At 32.0% G+C, this 22,135-nt stretch overlaps 2 protein-coding genes across 2 annotated transcripts; one reads left to right on the forward strand and one right to left on the reverse strand.

Moving 5' to 3' along the window:
- Positions 1-8,412: 8,412 nt before the first annotated feature.
- LOC133834436 (receptor-like protein EIX2) lies at positions 8,413-11,930 on the forward strand. The gene has a single exon (XM_062264046.1). It carries the CDS (start codon positions 8,420-8,422, stop codon positions 11,663-11,665), a length of 3,246 nt encoding a protein of 1,081 aa, XP_062120030.1. The 5' UTR covers positions 8,413-8,419; the 3' UTR covers positions 11,666-11,930.
- Positions 11,931-11,953: 23 nt separating this feature from the next.
- Positions 11,954-22,116, reverse strand: LOC133778847 (uncharacterized). Its single transcript, XM_062218867.1, has 4 exons — positions 22,050-22,116; positions 21,630-21,965; positions 12,495-12,665; positions 11,954-12,393 (listed from the first exon to the last, which is right to left on the reverse strand). The coding sequence occupies exons 1-4, from the start codon at positions 22,114-22,116 to the stop codon at positions 11,972-11,974; spliced, it is 996 nt and encodes a 331-aa protein (XP_062074851.1). The 3' UTR covers positions 11,954-11,971.
- Between the last annotated feature and the right edge of the window lie 19 nt (positions 22,117-22,135).

Consider the following 22,135-nt stretch of genomic DNA (forward strand, 5'->3'; position numbering starts at 1 on the left):
GAAACACAAGATGCTGAATACTGGTTCCGATTGGGCATAGGAATGGGGTTCGAGGTGAGCATTGTAGGTTTCATTGGTCCGTTGCTGGTTTGTGGATTTTGGAGGCGTGCATACTTTTGGTTTTTCGAAGAATATTTGTGGTACAAGTTTGTGGATTACTTTATCAAAGTAAAGTACATGTTTTAATATTATTTGGGTCAATTGTGGTTTAAAGGCTTTTGTAATAAGATAGGGCCCTGTTCCTTTTCCTTTCTACTCACTTTGTTTAGCCTTCTCTACTTTATTTTGTACTATTGGTTGTATTGTTTCATGGTTTCCTTGAAGTCAGAATAGTTGTTTCCATGTATTTGGCCGCTAATTGGTCTTTTATCTTTCGGTTAAGTTTATTGGTATATTATCGTTTTTTAAGATAGCCCCATTTGTAGTTACCAATTTCTTTTAAGAGTTTTAATCATGTGTCTTCATTTCCCTTGAGGAATTAAAGAAATAATTTAGAAAACTTGGTGTGATTATAAAAGGGAAATTTCATGTTATATGCATGATAACTTAGTGAAATTTTTTAATATGTCAATATAAGTTACTATCCCAAATATATGACAATTTTAATTTTTTAGACAAAAATAATCAAACACTCATTTTCTATCTCAATCCGAACTCTCTCTCTCTCTAACATCTCTTATTTTCTCACTCTCTCTCTCATTCTAATTTTGTAGATCTCGAAAAAATACAAATTTAAAAAAAAAAAAAAAATCATTTGAAACAGATATTTGAGTAAAAAAAATATAAACCTCCAAAATTTTCATCAAAAATATGTACCTCCAAAATTTTTGTCAAATTTCACTGCAGAGCATCAAAATAGCATCAAAGATTGCCCCATTTGTGATTACCAAACTTGTACATGAAATATATATCCCCAAATGAATGTAGCTAGTGATTTAGTATCCTTAGCAACAGGAAACACAACTCTAATAAGATAATTAACAATATTTTGAATAGTATATACTATAAAATAATATAAGATAAGATAATATAATATAATATAACAAAGAAAGGGTTGGTTTGTTTTCTTTTTGGCAAGATTATAACTAGAGGTGAAAATTGCACTTTATTGATCTTAAATGTCAAAATAAATTAAGTTTGGATTATTATTTTCATTTAATTAATATGATATATTTTATGGATGAAAATATTTGATCATGATTTAATTTATTGTTATTTTGTAGGAATTAATTGATATTTTGGCATAAAGAAAAAGAAAGAATAAAAAAAGAGTTAAATCTGAAAAACAAAAGGAAAAAAATGGCATTTTGTTGAGGAAAAGCCCAACCCGTCTCCTCCCCAAGCCCATCGAAGCCCAGTGTAACGCTCCAAACTCCAGGGACCGTTACGGTGTGCCTTGTAAACAGTGCTAAACTCGCTAATCGAGTCATTTGGCCAAAATCGTGAACTAAGTATGATTAGCGGTTTAGGGTTTAAAAACTTTGATTAGGATGTAACGTTTCACTAGAACGTTTAATTTATACATTGGGATCCCGAAAATATAATTTCAGAGTTTATTACAGAAAACATTTACAACAGGCCGTTCTAGCGGCAAAACAGGGTTCAACCCTAGTTCCACTTTAAACCTCGGCCGTGGCGGACGAGCAGCTGCATATGTACACATCATCACCTAAGCTTTCCAACACAGGGATGGTCCAGCTTCCTCTTGCCTTTACCTGCACCACGTAGCACCCGTGAGCCGAAGCCCAGCAAGAAAACTCAATAAAGCATGCTATAATGTCAACAACGATCATAATAACCATTCAGGACTATCAGTCCAAGCAAATAGGTGACAATAGCCAAAAGTCACAATAATGAGCATCGCTCCTTCTAGCCATGTGACGATAGGGTCACCAGGGCTTAACTGATAAGTGATCCTTTCATAAGTTTGATTAGGACAGGTGCATGGTGAATGGTCACCATCACAACCTTCCTCCCGACCCTAGAGTCGTGCCATGGACAGCGTCCCTTGGCCATGTGACAACAGTCACCGGGGTCATATACCTTGGCCATAAACATCTGGTCGTAGACCAGGCAAGCGCTTAATAGTTCTTCGACCTTAGGGTCGGTCTGGCATTAATGCCATAGAGCCATTCAATGCATGATTCTCGACTTAAGCTTGATTAGGACAAGTGCAAGGTGATTAGTCACCAACATAACCTTCCTCACGACTCTAGAGTCGAAACTATGGACAACGTCCCTTAGCCATGTGACAGACAGTCACCGGGGTCATATACCTTGGCTATAGTCATCTGGTCGTAGACCAGGCAAGCGCTTATAAGTTCTTCGACCTTAGGGTCGGTCCTGCATTAATGTCATAGAGCTATTCAATGCGTGATCATCGACTTTAGAGTCGGTCCCTGACTAGTCAGTGTCGTTCACGAGTAAGACATGCCACCAATCATATATCACATGTTCAATATCCATAAACAAGGTATTTAGCATGCTTACTAACAGATACCAGTACAATTAGGACCATGCCCAACCACAGAGGCTCAAGCTCTGAACAATCTCATACCCAGTATACAAAGCATGTCCTAATCACATGTTTCTCATGCACCGTATGCAATATATCCAACAATCCATCATGCACCAATAACAGCTATGCATGTCACGTTTAATAGTCAACCGACATGCATCAATGATAACCACACATGTCATACTCATTAAGCAACTAACATGCATCATAACAGCCATGCATGTCACATATACACAGGGTGCAGTTTTCTTACCTCAAAGCCGAGCTAGAACGATTAAAGGAACGACCCTTGAGAATGATCAACTTTTAGTCCTTTAGCGGTCACCTAGTCATAACCAAATATAAGGTATCATTAATAAAAACGATAACTGAGGGTTCCCAAACCAAATCCCAGCCCCCGAGACCTCAAATACTACCCAACCGGGTACTAGGTCCAACCCCGAGGCCTATGGTAAGAATCCCTAAGCTAAAAACCACTTTTTAACAAATTTGGCCTTATGGGCCGCGGCCCCCAAAAGCTGTGCCGCGGCACGCCTCCAAGCCCCATCTGCCAGACACGCTTGGGCCGCGGCACGCAAAAGCCGTGCCGCGGCACCGAGCCCAGTTCAGCCTAAAACCAGCACGCGAACTCAGAATTGCCCCTGCGTTTTCCCCTAGAACCAGTCATTCTAACCATCTTAAAACTTCTTCCTAACATGTAATTAAACCCCCATACATCCCCCATAACCTCTCATCATCAAAACCCAATCATACCATCAATCAAAACCCCTTTAAATCCATACTTCCATCAAGAACCAAAGGCTGAGAAATTTAAAGATCAAAACAGAGCATGACCTGAAACAAGTGACTAAAACTCACCTTGCAACTAGTTTGAACCTTCCTTAACAGCTTAACCAGGTCCACAACTTCAGCCTTTTGAATTCCTAGCTCAAAACCTCAAGATGGCCTCAAGAACACCAAAGAAGGATGAAGGAAAGGTAGTGTACGGGAAGGGAAATGGATAGCCTCTGTTTTTGCTCTGCCTTCTACAGCCCTCCAATGTAATATATATCCTTGGGCCAAAAGACCAAAATACCCCTAAGCCAAATAAACCCCTCTAAAATCTTCCGAGGGTAAAACCGTCATTTCCCACCTATCTCGTTAATTATAATTAACGCTCTCCAATTCCCGCTATTCTCAATATCCTCAAATTCCAGTAATTCATATCCCGTTACCCTAAAATCCCTAGTAACGCTCTAATCATTAAATTCACCCCGAGACTCATCCTGAGCCCCGAACTTAAACCCGTTATGACTAGACCGAACACTTACATCCCATGATCGTCTCATGTCGACAAGCTCGAACCAATCCACCTTATAATGTGGCTATAATAATTAATCACATTCATGCACCCAAAATGTACAATTACGCCCACAGTGGCCAAATGACTCGATTAGCGAGTTTAGCACTGTTTACAAGGCACACCGTAACGGTCCCTGGAGTTTGGGGCGTTACACCCAGGCTCTCATCACCCATGCACGCCACCTGGCGCACTCCACGCATGCCACGCGTCCCAGGCAGCTCCTTCAACCCAGCCATTCTCTCCGCATGTGCCAACTCCATTCAGCACCTCCAACGTGACCAGCCGAAGCATCCCCAACAAGTTCCCAACGTGCCTCCCCATCATCCCAGCTGGCCCAACACTCCAAAAGCCCAACAAGCAGCCAACTCCCTTCAGCACCTCCCACTCACACCTAAACCCCGTCTCCAGCTGAAGCCCATGCAAACCCAACGTTTGGCCCAACATTCCCAGCTGCCTACGTGGCGCGATCCCATTGGCTGGAAATGGGTCAAAACCCACTTCTGCCACAACCACCTTCAACCCATATTTTGTGGGTATTGGGCCTTGCAAAATTATCATTTTGAGCTTTAAAGCTCATCTTTTTTTGTGCTTTTGAAAAAGAGTATTTTGACCATACACCAAAATAACTAGGTTAATATTTATAATAAGATTTGATTTTTTTAAAATCATATTTTATTATTAATATTTCAGATTTATTTTGTAAACCCCATTTTGTTGTTTAATTTCTTTTTAGTCCTTTTCTCCCTCTATAAATAGGGACTCTTTCTTCACATTTAATATGTAATTTTTAGGTAGCAAAACTCCACCAAATTTTAGTCTCATTTCTCATATTTTCTCTCTAGAATTTCATGAGAATGTCTAGCATAATAGGCTAACTTTTTTAGGAAGGTTAGGATGATCCTATATGTACTATGACTTTGTTTGGTATTTTTGATTCACCATGTGCTTAAAGTTTATATATTTTAGTGATTTATTTTATTTCATCTCTACTTCTTCATCTTATTATCTATATTTATGTTTACTAATAGTATATAGATTTTGTCATGCACTTTCTGTGTATTATCAAATTAGTAAAAATAATATAGATAATATATTTATCATTTTCTCCATCTCACTCATATATATGTATTTTTGCTAAAATCAATATAGAATTTGCCATGCTCTTTCTATGTATTTTATAAATAATAAAAGTAATATTTGTGTTAGGTTTTATGTCCAATCTTTTATTGCATTATTGTCAATGGTATAATGTCATTTTTAGATTTCTCATAAGATTTATCTCATCTTTCCATGGTAAAGAATAATAATCACTTGAATACATTTTTGTAAAACATATTTATGCTTCAATGTTAAATCTTCCAAATGAATAGTTGGGATGTGAACTTTTCATTTGCGTAACTTTTATGAATCAAAGATCCAAATAAATAAGTATGCATATTGGTGACTCTTGATCCTTCCTATTTGTTACCTATTGTTACATCACACTTTAGTCTATCTTTATTTTTAATCTATAAATCTCAAAAACAACAAAAATATCAATTGTTTTATTTTCCTCATATTACTTATCTCTTAAACTTTATTTATTGATTAACTTTATTTCTTTGCCTCCTTGTGGAATCGACCGCCCGATCTATACTACGACTACCGCTAAGTGGAAGTCACGTTTGGGCGTTAAACAGATACATAACAGACCCATATTTATTTCTCCAAGCTTTTAAATTGAAAATTAGGGAAGCCCTACGTAATTGTAAAATTTTAAATACAAGAAAGTTAAAAATAACACTTGCATCCACTGATGACAGATCACTTTTCCATTGAGCCCTCATTTACTATAATTCCTGGTTTGTTTGATTATGCACTAACTCCTATAGAAATAGTAATAGCGTGTAAATATCTAGAGTATCTAGAGTGTGTTGTACAGCTAAGCATAGATTGTAATATTTATTTCTTTCTTTTTTAGGTATCTTGTACATTGTAATATGCCTACATATTGATCATTATATTCTTCGATAAAATCAAATTAGAAGAATTAATCCCAATAAACCTATAGATTTTATATAAAGTCTATTCATAATATTGACCAAGCCTGATGGAAAAACAATAACAATAATAATAATTCTTTAAGTTTTACAATTAAAGTCATATTCACTTTTTTTCCCTTGGAGAATACTACTCCAACTAAGTAGACTTATTTTATCATCAAGAGACTTCTTTTAATTCGTCCACTATTATTTCTTTTAATATATGTATATCTAAGATATCGAATACACATATGCACCAACAACTACCATTTTCCACACATGGGCCATTACATTCAATAAAATACCATTTTCGTGTGAAACCTTCGAAAGGGCGAAGACCTGGAAATTGTAAAAAAATTATTCCATTTTCAAAATATATATATATAGGGTATTAAATATATCAACAAAATTAATAAATAAATAATTACTTAGTTTCTTTCTTCTATGTAAAGTCTTTAATGTTGACGACAAAATTGATGCAAAATAATAATAATAATCCAAATTGAATACATAATTTTCAATTTTCATGTGATTAGAAAATCTTTCAGAGATTTTTTAATTGATGGATGTTTCAACTACTTTCAAGACTTACTATTTTGTGAGTCTACAAACCACTACATATTTTCTACTATATCGATTGTGAAATGTTAGGCCAGCCTTCACTTTATTATAAATCTACTTTAACTTCATTTTTTTCATATTTTTCACTTCAAATTACTATTTCATTTCCAATTATTACTTCAAATTTTAATTAAAAAAATACATTTTTTTTATTCTTTTTAATCATCAATAATCTAACTAATAATAATGCTTGATATTTCCTTTCTATTGAGAAGAAATTCTTTAATCTCCCAAGAGATACAACAGTCATTAATTAAACTAAAACGTGTAAACTAAAGTTGGAATTATAAATTGGATGTCTAGCAATTGTCATTAATAATGAGACCATAAGATAAAGAACTAAAAAAAAGAATAAAAGTTCAAACGTGTAAATTAGGGAAGAATAACACTTCTTCTGAATTAGCCATTCCAATATCATCATTAATTTGTGGTTACACATATTGTGATGAGTCATTTCATTTACAAGTAATATGATATAAATATAATGGAGAATATTTTTATAGGGCTTCACTTTAAACTCTACTGGTGGGGCTTCCAGTGTTTTCGACCTTTGTATAATTTTCGGTACGATTTTTTTTATGACCGTGTATATTGTAGTTATTTAGAGCATCGGTACAATTTTTAGAAAATTGTTCCAATATCTGTACACAAACGTGTCAATGCTGATAGCTGTACACAAACGTGTTATGTGTATGGTATTGAGATCATGCTCAAAACAATTCACATCAAAGTCTAGTCATTTTCTTAAAAAAAAAAACATATGAATATAAGAAACATATGAGTATAATGGAAATTGTTCCTCCAGTTAGATTTTAATTTTTTTTTTATTTTCTAAAACTGTTAATTTTAAAGTCATCTAAATAAGGTAAATAAATTTTTTTTTAAAATCATCTAAATAAGGTTAATAAATTAAAAAAAATAATAAATGAAAAAAAATTTCTCATCACATATTTAAATTACTCTATCAATCATATTTTCCAAACTATAATAGAACAATTTTTATGTGCTTAAATTTAATATTTAATATTTTTTATTCTTTTATTAATTATTTATTTTGTCATTTAATTTATTTTGTTTATCCAAACCTTTATGTGATAGTATAATAAGACATAAATATACGTATTTTCTTATTTTGCCGTCTAGTTTTTTTAATGAGAACTTACTTATTTTAGTTCATCTAGCCATTAATTAAATAATATATATTTATATATAACTTTTTGTTGGCTTCAAATTAAATAATTAAAATTTCACCCAATTAACTTTTTAAGACATACCGTTATACAAAACATTGTGTGTCCGACCAATTGTTGCTAGGGATGTAAATGGGACAGGTCGGGGTCGGGGATGGCTCCCCCACCCCCGCCCCACTGCAAAATTTCTCTCCCCATACCCGCCCCGTCCGCATTTAAAACGGGATCGGGGGCTTCGTCGGGTACCCGTTTAATAAAAATTTTAGTTTTTATTCTCATAATTTGTAAAATAATTAAAAATTACAAACATATAAGATTTTTCAACATTATATATAAAGTATAATTATTTATTATTAAAGTCAATGGAATTGCTTTTGTTCAAAAGTCAGGCATATCACAACACACACAACCGACGTTAATAGTTTATCCTTTTTTGTCCATTGCTTTTACAAAATTTGATTTAAAACTATAGCCTTATTTTATGCCTTCTTATTTATTCATTTACTTAAATGAAGAAAAAAATAACATGACAATTTTAACGTTAGTAATTTTTTTAACTTTTAAATCAAATGACAAATATTTTAAATGGTGCAAGGGAGCACTATATATATATATATATATTAAAATATCGTGGCAAATTTAACACTATTTGCCACTCTTCTCTTGATAATATATATATATATATAAATAGAACTGGAACATGCAATTACTTCTCATATCCATCAACATGGCTTTATATTCGCTTAAACCAATAATTCCCACTCTTCTCCTTATTCTGCTCAATTTTATCTTTCTTGTAGAAGCTACTGCTACCAGTACTGTTACCTCTCCAAAAAAAATCCATGACGTACTCTGTATCGAAAGTGAGAAACAAGAACTTTTGAGTTTCAAGCAAGACCTTGTTGATCCCATGAATAGGTTAAGTTCTTGGGTTGCCAACGGAGATGACTGCTGCAAATGGACTGGAATTGTTTGTGACAACATCACAGCCCATGTCACACACCTCCGACTTGCTAATCCTCTGATCTCTTATGATTTTCTTTATCATGAGGTGACAAGTAAATATAATGGTGCATTAAGTGGCAAGGTAAATCCTTCCATACTTAATCTTACATATCTTACTCACTTAGACTTGAGCTACAATGATTTTGGGGGAACTCAAATTCCCAGCTTCATGGGTTCTTTGATGAGTTTGAAATATTTAAATCTCACTCGAACAGGATTTGAGGGAAATATCCCCTACCAACTTGGAAATCTATCGAGTTTGAGCCATCTTATTCTTTACAGTGATTATGTTATTGGCTATTATCGTGACAAATTATATGCTGATAATCTTCATTGGTTGTCTTATCTTTCTTCACTAGAATATCTAGAGATGAGAGTGAATCTTAGTGCAACATCTGATCATTGGCTACTCTCAATAAACAAAATCCCTTCTTTGATGGAATTACACTTGTCATCTTGTGAACTCACCAATATCCATCAGACATCTGATGTTAATTTCACATCTCTAAAGGTTCTTGATATTTCATTCAATAATTTTAACTCTTTGATGCCAAATTGGATTTTCAATCTCAGTAGGCTTGTCCATCTTGGTCTTGGAGGATATGATTTTGAAGGCCCACTTCCCAATAGTCCTCCTAAGAGCTTGTCTACTCTAAAATACCTTGATGTTTCTTATGGCAATCTTAATTCTTTGCCAAACTGGTTTTTTGGTCTTAAAAATATGGCCAAACTTTTACTTGGTGGCAACAATCTTGATGCTTCAATTGCATGCCATTTCCATAACATGACCATTCTAAAATATTTTGATATATATGGGAATAACTTTAACTCCACCATTCCCAGATGCCTTTACAGTCTTAAAAATCTTGAAATGATGAGACTTAGCTCAAATCATTTGCACGGAGTCGTATCAAATGCCATTGAAAATCTAACTTCTATGTTTTATCTTGACCTATCATATAATGCCTTAGAAGGAAAAATACCGCCATCTATGGGAAGTTTATCCAATTTACAAATTATTTCTTTGAATGAAAACAAATTTGAGGGAGACATTTCAGATGCCCTTGAAAGTTTGATTGGTTGCAACCCAAAAAGAATTACATCGTTGAGTTTGGGTGGAAATTTTTTTTCTGGTCAACCAAAAGATGACACCATTGAGATGTTTGAAAATCTAACCTATCTTTCTCTTGCACGTAATATGCTTTCGGGTCTCATTCCTCGTTCCCTTGGGAAACTATCAGCGTTGATGTTTCTAGATATTGCTGGGAACCAATTCAAAGGAACTTTGCTTGAAAGTCTCGGATCTCTCTCTACCTTAGAAGCACTCTATATCTCTAATAATCTTTTGGAAGGTGTTGTCTCAGAAATTCACTTTGCCAATCTCACAAACCTGATATATTTAGATGCTTCTGGAAATTCACTGACACTAAGAGTGAGTCCTTATTGGATTCCACCCTTTCAGCTTTCAGATATATGTTTAAGATCTTGGAGCCTAGGCCCCCAATTTCCAAACTGGCTCAAATCACAAAAGTATTTACAGTTCCTGGACTTGTCCCAAACTGGAATTTCATTTGCCATTCCCAATAGGTTTTGGAAATTATCAACCAATTTTTGTTACTTGAATCTCTCCCATAACCAAATAAGTGGGGGTATTCCTGATATGCATTTTAATTCTAAATATATTTGCATGATATACTTGAGTTCCAATAAGTTTGAGGGTCATTTATCTCGTATATCTTCTTCTGTAACAGAGCTAGATCTTTCCAATAATTCCTTATCAGGGGATACTTCCCATCATTTGTGTGGTGAACCAAATGATGGGCCAAATAAATTGACTATTCTTCATCTTGGGGACAATGCTTTGTCAGGCAATATTCCTGATTGTTGGAAGTACTTGCCATCACTAGAAGTGATAAATTTGAGTAATGCTAATTTGACTGGGCAAATTCCAAAGTCCATAGGATCTCTACATAGACTGAAATCATTGCACCTTCGTAATAATACCCTTTCTGGAGACATACTTATGTTCCTTCAAAATTGTACAATGTTAAGTGTCATCGACATTGGTCTAAATAACATTGTGGGAAGTCTACCCAAATGGATAGGAATTAGTCTTCCCAATCTAATGTTTCTTGGCTTTCGTTCAAATAAGATGAGTGGGATGATTCCATCTGAACTTTGTCACCTTAACAAACTTCAGATTTTGGACATCGCTTATAACAATTTCTCTGGAACCATACCAAGATGTTTCGGAGATTTTAAAGGCATGATTAATAAATCAAGTTTGAGTGGTCATTTAATCTCGTATTCTTTTTATACGGGTGTGTTCATGGAAAATGCAATTGTGGTGATGAAAGGAAGGGAAGGTCAATACAACACCATCCTATCATTGGTGGCTAGCATAGATCTTTCAAATAACAATTTATCAGGAGACTTCCCAATACAGCTCACAAATCTCCATTCATTACAATCTTTGAATCTGTCAAGAAACTCTCTCCAAGGAAGCATTCCTAATCAAATAAAAGATATGGATATGTTGGAATCTCTTAACCTCTTAATGAACCAACTGTCTGGTGTCATTCCTCCAAGTTTGTCAAGTTTAACTTTCTTGAATCACTTAAACTTGTCATACAACAACTTTTCAGGAGAAATTCCCACAAGCACCCAACTACAGAGCATGGATCAATCTTACTATATTGGGAACCAACTTTGCGGACTTCCACTCCTGAAAAAGTGTAGAGAAGATCATGAGATAACACCTAATGATGCAAGTACTGAAGATGAAGAAGAAAAATACTGGTTTCGATTGGGTATAGCAGTCGGATTTGGCGTTGGCTTTGCGGGTGTCATTGGTCCTTTGTTGGCCTGTGGTTTATGGAGACGTGCTTACTTTTGGTTCTTCAACGAGTATATGTGGTACAAGATTGAGGATTGCTTTATCAGAGTAAGGTACAAGCTGCAAAATTAGAAGGCTCAATCATGTTTTATGGCTTTAGTAATAAGATATAGCTTTGTTCATTTTCTCGTTTGCCTTATGACCAAAGACTCATCACTCTTTTTGTTCAACATTTTGATTTATTTTCTGGTAGTTTGTTCTATTTTTTTTTTTTTTTGGAATCAATTAAGTTGTAATGATTGTTTTCTTGTTTTGTTTTGTGAAATATATTGGGGTATTATAATATTGAAAGGTACACCATTTTGTTTTGTGGCTACCAAACTTCTCTTACAACAAACCCAACTCTAATATAAAACTTGAACAGTAGCTAGCTTGCAGTTAGTTTTCAAAGTATAAGGAGTTCATCTTCATAATTATCAATGTTCGAATGGTTTCTACTATAATTTGAGGAGCAAGAGAGGCATCTACCATTAATATACTTTCAGAATCATCAATTTGAAGCAACTCCAACTGCGAATCTAAAAGGGTAGAGAGCATGAAAAAAATTTCTTCTGTAGCAATTTGAAGCATCTCAGCCACAACATCCAACAAAACAAACATGATGATGTTGCTGCAATAGCTTTGTGGTACATAATTTGGATCGGCTGATCTAAGAATTTCCCTGTATCGCTTTTGCAGCGCTGAATAACCAAGAATCACGCTTATCTTATCTTGTAAACTTTTCCTCAAGACATTTGGAAGTGTTTCAAGCCATGGGATCCTGTCTGCTTCAGCAAGAGGAATCCCATTCTTCATCTTTTCTGTTATTTGAAGAAGCATAAAATTTTAAAAGCTATACAAAAACATGGATGCTGATATATAAAATAGTTTATAGTTATAATAGAAATTTAAGTAAATTTACCTTTGTTTGAATTGGGATGGAAATCATCTGTATCACACCTATTGTACTGCGTAACCACACAAACCAGCAATTGTTGTGTGAAGACTTTCGAAGCCCAAACACTAGGAAATTGTGATAATGGTTGACTCAAGTCTTGGACACACAAGACCTGTACTATATATATATATAATACTGGAAATTAAATGCAATCACTTCCGATCATTCTCAAGATTTTGATTTATTTTATGTTATTTGTTTGTTCTGTTTTTTTTTTTATTAATCCATTAAGCCGTAATGATTGTTTTCTTGTTTTGTTTTGTGAAGTGATGAGCATTTTGTGGCTACCAAACTTCTCTTACAAGTTTTAATCATGTATTTGTTTTTTAAGAAAAAGAAATTATTTTGAAATGAAGTATGGTTTATATTATAAGAAAACTTCATACATGTATTAATTATAGATGGTATGTAAATCCTAAAAAAAAAAAGATACTAAGACTTTGCATGAAATTCAATGCTCTAACTTCTGTTATTCATGATATGAAACTGCTAAGACTTTAAACATAAGAAAACATATTTGGTTCTAGCTTCTTATTATAATATAAACTATACATTTCATTTTCTTGAAACCATTCAAACATTAAGGGCTAGCCTCAGGGGTCAGTCCCTAAACTTCTCAGAAAACTAATTTTTGTTTAAATAAGAAAATGAAGAAATGTACTGTAAAACTTCTCTAAATTAATAATGTCGAGACCAGACAAAAGTATAATTTAACCAATGTTATTAATTAATCGAATGTTAATTTCCACTATTTCAAGTCGAGTCTAGACAAAAGTATAATTTATTAATTCATAAAGTATTAATTTATCAAGGTTATATTGTATAATGTAAAAAGTAATACCATATTGTCCATATATCCTAGTAAAGTACAATTCAAGAAGTGTTATTTTTATTCGATAAATGTCATCCCTAATGAACTTCTTCAACACTGAACATATCCCCAAATGCAGTGTTTAACAACTATAATTAACAACAAACTCGACTCTAAGTATAAGGAGTTCATCTTCATAATTATCAATGTTTGAATGGCTTTCCTCAAGACATGTGGAAGTGTTTTAAATCTAATTAATCATAAAAATTGAAATTTCGTTTTTAGTAATTACCAAATTAATTAAACCAAGTAAATTAATTAAAGTGCGGAATGGTAATTAACTGTTTACACTATTTACAGTTCTGTCGGGACAGAAACCAAACTTGTCACGACAAAAACTGAACACAATAAAAAGATAGTGCAAAACAATAAAGAACACAATTAATTTTTACAAGGTTCAGAAACCCTTTCGGGTAACTTACTCCTTGGGGCCACGCCCAGAGAATAAAACCAATTAATAAAGAATCACAAGTACAAAAACATTGACTTAAACAAAACAAGACTCCCCTCTTGAGATTTGCCGCAACTTGTTGTACTTCTCTTCACTAATCTGATCTTGATTGAAACGCTCAACCACTTGAACTCCCTTCAATGGCCAGCGAGTGCTTACATCCTCCCGATGCAAGGCTTGTAAGAAATCTTCTCCCGAAGACTATAAATGTTGTGTTCAAATTACAATGTGTATTCACTCATGAATATGGTATAAACTCACCACTAAAAACTAAGCACACATAATTCTACAAGATCACGTGAATACTTATGATCTTGAATACAAAGAGAAACTCTCACAAATATTACAGTAAAGCTCACGAATAATGCACCAAAGAGTTCACTTTTCTCACTGCCTTTAGAGCCCTATTTATAGAGTCTTTTTCGTGCTCACAAAGACAGAGAAGGAATTCTTCTAATAAAGGCAAGAATCACAGTGGTTATTCTTGATTGATGAAGAGTTGCCTTTTTTAGAAAATGCTCATCCGACAGATGCGATATCGGTGGGGACAACTCAGACCTGTATCGGATAAAAAACAAGCTCAAAAAGGAAACAATAATTAATGACATTAAGAACCAGTTTCCTGATTGCAATCCTTGAGCTGCACGAAAATATATTAGCAAATAATCCAAAAACAACTTTGGGTAAGTACCGAATATTTGCAATGTACTTTGTTTCCTTTATAAACAAAATGAAACAACATAGGCTAAATAAGGAAGCACATTATTGTCTAAACTTCACACAAAAGGAAACAAATATTTCTGAAAATTATAATAAGGGAAACCAAACATTTCCGAAAAGTATAATAAAGGGAAACAAACATTTCCGAATATTATAATAAAGGGAAACAACTAAATCCACCAATTTATCTTTTAAGAAAAAGATATTTCTATAAAAATGCCAATTATAGGATTTACAAAAATTATATGCAAAGCAAAGAAGGTCGTATTGGTTTTATGTATAAGATGTAGGTAATTTGTGTTTTATTTTAGTATTGCTTAACAACAAAATAAGCAATCACGTTAAAAGTCAAAATCTAATTTAACAATTAAATACTTCAAACAAAATAACAACAAAAAAAGAAGAAGAGGCTGAAAGTGACACAATATCAAAGATGCCATTGTCCCTGAACCACACTAAAATACAGTAGAAATCTCATTTAGATGAGAAGAACAACTTGAAAATAGGCTTACCTTTCCATTCACCTCTGCATATATTGAGCTATTTATCCACCAAAAAGCCCATTACCCTTTGCAGAAACTTCAAATTGAAAAAAATGAAACATTGTGGTCAACGCTTATTCTCTCAAAACAGAGAGTTTATATTAGAGAAATTACAAAATATAAGATTAGCCACAATACAATCCTATAATGAAGTGTAATACAATACAACAAAAATAACATAGCCATATTTACATCTTCAAATTTTCAACTGAAAATATTTGAAGCCATTACCTTTTCCAAGACAGACTTTCTAAAAAACATTAGAAGTTGGATTAGTATCATAATAAGCTCTAACGTGAATTATTAAGGGACTGAAACTCACGTGCATGTGCATAATAAAAATAAAGAAAATCACCTCATACACATTTGTTGCTTCCAAAGCTTGAAGCTCGCTCTTCTAAAAATGTTAAACCAAAGAAATCTTCTTGCAAATATTTATCAAATAATAAAGTAGAAATCAAACAATATATAAACCACAACTTATATTTGCGCCAAATTCATCTTCTTTTGTATTCTTCTAACTCTGTTTTCTCATCTATAATCAAAATACAAAATTAAAGTGATCACACTCACCTTGGTTAAGAGATTGTCACTGAGCACGAACTAAACCAAAGTAATTCACAAAAGAGTGAACAACATAGCTAGAGATTAGAGTGCGAGAGGGACTATGACAAATAGAGATAATGAAAAAGATTATATATTTATATACAAGTTACAAGTTGATCAGAACATAAGGACATGTTTATAGTAAAGAAATTTCAAAATGAAAAACAACAAACTTTATTGTGGTCAACGTCTGTTCTCTCAGAACAGAGAGTTTATATTAGAGATGTTTCAAAATATAAGATTAGCCACATTATAATATAATCTAATGCAATGCAATCAAAATAACAGAACCATGACTTTATATTATAATCTTATATATGAAACAATATTGGAAGTTTGATTAGAAAGACAGAGCATCATATCAACCTTTCCTAAATGGTAGAGAGAATCACAATAGTAAATTAAAGGGAAAAACAATAGTATGAATTGCATATTTGCTCCAAATGTGAATCATAATTTGTATTATGTTGTTTAACTAAACTAACTAGGAAGCTACATAATTAGAAAAGGTAATTAGAATGTCTTAAATTAACAAAATTATCCTTTTAATTAGATTGTATTAGTGTTGATATTTCAAGTTCGTTAAGCTTTTTTTACTGCTCTGCAAAAGTTTGTTAGTAACAACTTTGTCTTAATTTGTTATTGTTTTGTTTGTCTTTATTTTGTTAATAAGGTCTCCCACTATAGGTGGTTGTGGACCATTTTATTAATAATAGTATTTTGTTTGCCTTTATGAAATTATTCAATTTTCAAAATATATATATATAGGGTATTACATATGTCAACAAAATTAATAAATAAACAATTACTTAGTTTCTATGTAAAATCTTTAATGTTGACAACAAAATTGATGGAAAATAATAATAATAATAGCCCAAATTGATCAATACATAATTTTCAGTGTCAATGTGATAGAAAATCTTTTGGAGATCTCTTAGTTGATGGATGTTTCAACTCCTTTCAAGACTTACTATTTTGTGAGTCTATGACCACACCACTACATATTTTATACTATTTCCGTTGTCAAATGTCATCAAGTTTGATTTTTCAAACGTCTCTTAATCAAGAAATGAGAAATTTGTGTCATGAAATTTAATATCGAAGACCAGAAATTATAAGTACAGTACAATTTTTCTCATGATTATTTTATATTCGAAATTTTCTTATAAAAAGTTAAAATTTCATCCAATGCTCAACGGATAGTACTAGATACTATATTTTTGTAATTTGAACAATGAAACATTTTCTAGTGTAATATGTTTAAATATATATTGTATTTAATTAATAAGGTTATAATTATTCATAAATATATTTAAATGTAGATAAAAATTGAGATTTCGGATAATATACAACTGTTTGATATATATAATTAGCAATTTAAATGGCGCTGGGGAGTACAACACAAAGTTAAAATGCTGTCAAATTTTAAACTTTGTTGGAATTACTTCAAGTAATCAAGAAACCAATTGATCACCATCTCTTCTTGTACACACTTCCCTATACCACTTTTGAGGAAATTGCTGAGATTAGAAAGCACATTCAATTATTGGAAGAGCACATCAAGACTCATGCTATTATCCTTGAAGTCTCAATATCCACCTCCACCACTTGATGATCCCAATGCTGAAAAATCGGGTCAGTAGGTCAACTTTCATATGTATTTTTATTTTTACGAAAACTCTTTTGCTTAAATTCACTAAGAATTAATTTAATACAAGTATCTTAGTCTACTTTTTATTATATTATCACAATTTTATTATTAATATGAACTATTATATTTTTTTTTTGAAAAAGTTATCCTTAGAGACTTTACGAACAAAGAAAATCATCTTGTCCCTCTACCGACGAACTAAATGGGTACAACAAATAATTTTCATCAATAATGAAATAAAGAAAAGTTATAATTATTAATAGAGACCTTTTTTAAAAATAAATAACTGCAGCATATAATTTCATAAATAATGCTATTATTTTTCTACTGCTATCTAATGCACGTGATATTATTTGAATTTTATAGTGTCAAACTATTGAAAGTGAGAATAGGAAGCAAGGCCAAGAGTACAAAATTCTTGGAATTTGGAAAAGTCATATTTGGTGTACATTTTGTCGAACGTGGGAAGAGGATTTAAGCATATATAATGAAGTCTTACTTGATGAGCAGAAGAGGACGTTTCTACTTTCAACAGTTTTGAAAGCTTTTTGCCAATACCAAATATAGAAAGAGACTTGATGAAGTGACACTTGTTTAAGTCAACCAAAAGCCTTGGTGAATAATTTGAAGGATCTCATTTATATATAAGTCTATGTACATATTTTTTATTACCCAAAATAATATATAATAGAAAAATATAAATATATGCATAGAAGTGATTTTCATACAAAGATTCGTAAATACAATAATAAAATCATTAGAGTACTTACGCGATGCGTAGCGGAACAATAACTACACCCTTTGGATTCCTTAACCTTTTGTCCTTGTTAAATGCTAGATATTGCAATGAATCCAAACAGCTTTGAAACAAGTTCACAGTCTTCCAAGTCTTTCTCTAAAACAATCTAATGTTTGTGTGGGTAAGTCTCAACACATGTGAAGAGATTTCCTAAAAAAAAAAATAACAGAGAATGGACGGCTAGGTATAGAATATTAGTAGTGAATTTTTAAAAACTCAAATAAGGTGTAAAGGGAAACTTAAATGAAGAGATTGATCAATAGAAAAAAAAAACTAACACACTTATTACATTAAGTAGTTTATTTATAAAAAAAAACTAACTATATACATTGGAAAAACTTCATAATAATATATTGGAAATGAAACACCAAGTAAAATATCAAAAAAAACCTAACACACTTATCATACTGATCTAGTATGTAAATAATATATTTCAAATTAATTAAGATATATGTCACATAACAGTGTTTAAGCATACAAGGACTTTTTAGCTAAAATATTAAGCATAATTAGTGAAAATAGTTTTTTTAATGTTTTTTTAAAATATATATTTTATTTAATAATTTTACAAAGTTAATATAATACACCTACAATAACATACATATCCAACAAAAGTTAATACACATACATAGTTTTAATAATGTAAAAACAATTAAATAAAGAAACAAAAACAGATAAATAAAATGAATGATCACATTTGCCTTAAAAAATAATCATAAAATACTATTTCTTCTTTATTATTTTGAAAATAATTCTATAAAGTTATAATATATTTGTTTATAATTAATATGAAACTAATATATTTTTTTCTTGTACAAATAGTATGATTTTATTTAAAATAATCTTAAACAAAACTATGGTTGATGAATATCTTTTTATAGTTTTGCTAGAAATTATAATATGATATTTTTAAAAATATAAAATATGATAAATAATTAAATAACATATATCATTTCATAATATTAATATGCTTTTTTTTTTAAATTATGACATATAGAGTACAAATTTTATTTACTAAATTTAAAGGAGTTATCATAAGTGAACATGCGATGACTCCCATAAAGAAACTTTGTAGACATTCAACGTTTCCATCTGGGAGTCATCGTAGGGTGTAGACTTTGTCATGTCATGTTGTGCTAATATGTAACATCATGTTGTGTCGTATCCATGTTTTTTTCGTGTCGTGTCGTGTCGTGCTCGTGCTCGTGTCGGTTTCATGTCATGTCAAAAAATCCGGCCTATATTTACAACTCCTAATGGCATATGTATTTAATAAGAAAGTGTCATTTTGCAAAGTATCGTTCTGGTACCCTCTGTTTTCAATAATGCTCATATGGTACTCTGTAGTTTGAAAACATAGATATTTGGTATCCTAATTGATAAAATTTTGTCAATATGATCAAACTGTCAACAGTTATATATAATTTATAGCTCGTATGATTGAGAGTAATTTGATTAAATTGGTAAAATTTTATTAATTAAATTTGAGTTTAGAGTACCAAATATGTACAATTTTAACATACAGGGTACCAAATATGTACGATTTTAAAATGTAGGGTACCTGATATGTACGATTTAAAAATATAGAGTATCAAATGAGCATTATTTGTAAACACAAGGTACCAAAATGATATTTTGCAAAAATACAGGGTACCCAATAGTTACCTACCCTTAAAAAATTAGAACAAAGGATGCAATAAGAGAAAATATTGGACAACATACAACGTGTAAACAAGGGTGGAATTAATACTACTTCGATGATATTTTGTCTATTGAGAAGAAATTCTTTATATGTATCTAACAAGAACTGTTATTCCCATTGATGGTGGAGTAGTGCTAGTCTCTCAAGAGAAAAATAGTGCACAAATCAAAACGTGTAAACTAAGTTGGAATAATTGGCTCTCTATATTTAATCGAAGACTAGCTATAGTATCTATTATATAGTCTCTTGAATCACTTGAATTTGTCGTACAACAACTTATCATGAATAAATTCAACATGCACCCAACTATAAAATTTCGAAGCTTCTTATTATAAGACCATCTCCAATGCAATATGTAAATTTTGTGCCAAATTTAACACAAAAAAATGAATTAATGCCATATTTAGACCAATATTTACAAAATTATGCTCTAATGTACAAGAAGCAAATTAACACAAAAAATCAATATTTGCAAAAATTAATTTTTTTTTTACTTTTTATTAATCCAAATTGTGTACTCCAAAAAATTTCGCGTCATTAAAAGAAATAAATAAATAAAAAATATGGTTGGTCATTAGTTGTCCACTACTAAATTATAATAAATAATTAGCGATAATATAGTAATTAAAAAAATATATTATTTATTGACGTGTCAAATTTAACCTATAGTATATTTTGTGCTAAATTTGACACATTTTTTGAAATACTATTGGAGTCGTATAGCATTGCACCAACTTTTTGGCACTCCATTAGAAATGCTCTAACGGAAATCAACTTTGTGGACTACCACTAGCAAAAAAAAAAAGTGTAAAGAAGATCAAGAGACAACACCTAGAGGAATACCGGTTTTGATTGGGCATTGCAGTTGGATTTGCAATTGGCTTCGTGGGTATCATTGGTCCTTTGCTGGTTTGTGGCTTTTGTAAACATGCTTGCTTTTGGTTTTTCAATGAGTACAAGATCTTGGCTTGCTCCATCAAACTAAAGTACATGTTTTGAAAGTAATAGGAATAGTCATGTTAAATATATGTATAGTCACTAGAAATAGAGTTCTATACAGTTCAAATTTGTTCTTATATTATGCACTGTTGGAATTAATATATGTATAGTCACTAGAAATATTTTCTTTATATTAAATAAATTATACTGGTAAGTTTGGTTCTGTTAAAATATTTTCAATTGGGTCAAAATTCAGGTAATAGTCACTTTGAAATAAAATAATTTAGGTGATACTTTACACGAAATTCATAATCTCAAGTTTTCTCATTTCGTGGCCACAACATAAGAAAATATTTTGGTTCTAACTAATTATTGAAGCACAAACAATCAGAGCTATATAGAGCTGTGTACTGTTTAAACTTGTTCGTATATATGTAGAATTATGCATGAGAATAGAAGTTTAAGCTTGATGATTTCCAGATCTAACAAGAGACTTTCCTCTACTCTCTTTATTAGAATTCTAACTACAATCAATAACATGACAGGGATTAAATAAGAAAATGAAGAAATATATGATGCAGAAAATACTACCATAATGGTCAATATGTAATGGTAAAGCGAAATTCAAGAAGTGTTATTTTGGTTCGATAAATGTCATCATGAGATTCCTTGCACTGTTGAACAATCCATATCAATACCAAACACAGCTCTTTACAAAACTTGAAGATGTAGTTTTGAACAATCTCTTCATAATATGAGTGTTTGAATGGTATCTACAATAATTTGAGGGGTGAGAGTGGCATCTACCTTTGATATACTCTCTAAATCATCAATCTGAAGCAACTCCAACTGTGATTTTAAAAGGGTAGAGGGCATGAAATGCTTTCCTTGGGCAGCTCTCTTCTCTAACCGTGCCGCAAGCACCTCAGCCGTAGCATCCAACAGAACAAACTTGACAGTGCTGCTGACATAGCTTTGTGGTACATAGTTCGGATCAGCCGATCTAAGAATCTCCCTAAATTGCTTTTGCAGTGCCGAACAACCGAGAATTGTGCTTTTCTTATCTTCTAAACATTGTCTTAAGACATTTCGAAGTGTTTCAAGCCATGGGATTCTATCTTCTTCTGAAAGAGGGATCCCATTCTTCATCTTTTCTGATATTTGAAGAAAAACACAAACTTTTGGAAGCTATACAAAAACATGGATAACGATGTATGAATTTGTTTAAGTAAATTTACCTTTGTTTGAATTGGGATGGAAATCATCTGCATCAATGAAGATAAAATTTGTCTTCTTTGCCAGCATCTCGCCTATTGTACTACAT

This window comes from Humulus lupulus, chromosome 5 (assembly GCF_963169125.1).
Source record: "Humulus lupulus chromosome 5, drHumLupu1.1, whole genome shotgun sequence".
Taxonomy (NCBI): domain Eukaryota; kingdom Viridiplantae; phylum Streptophyta; class Magnoliopsida; order Rosales; family Cannabaceae; genus Humulus; species Humulus lupulus.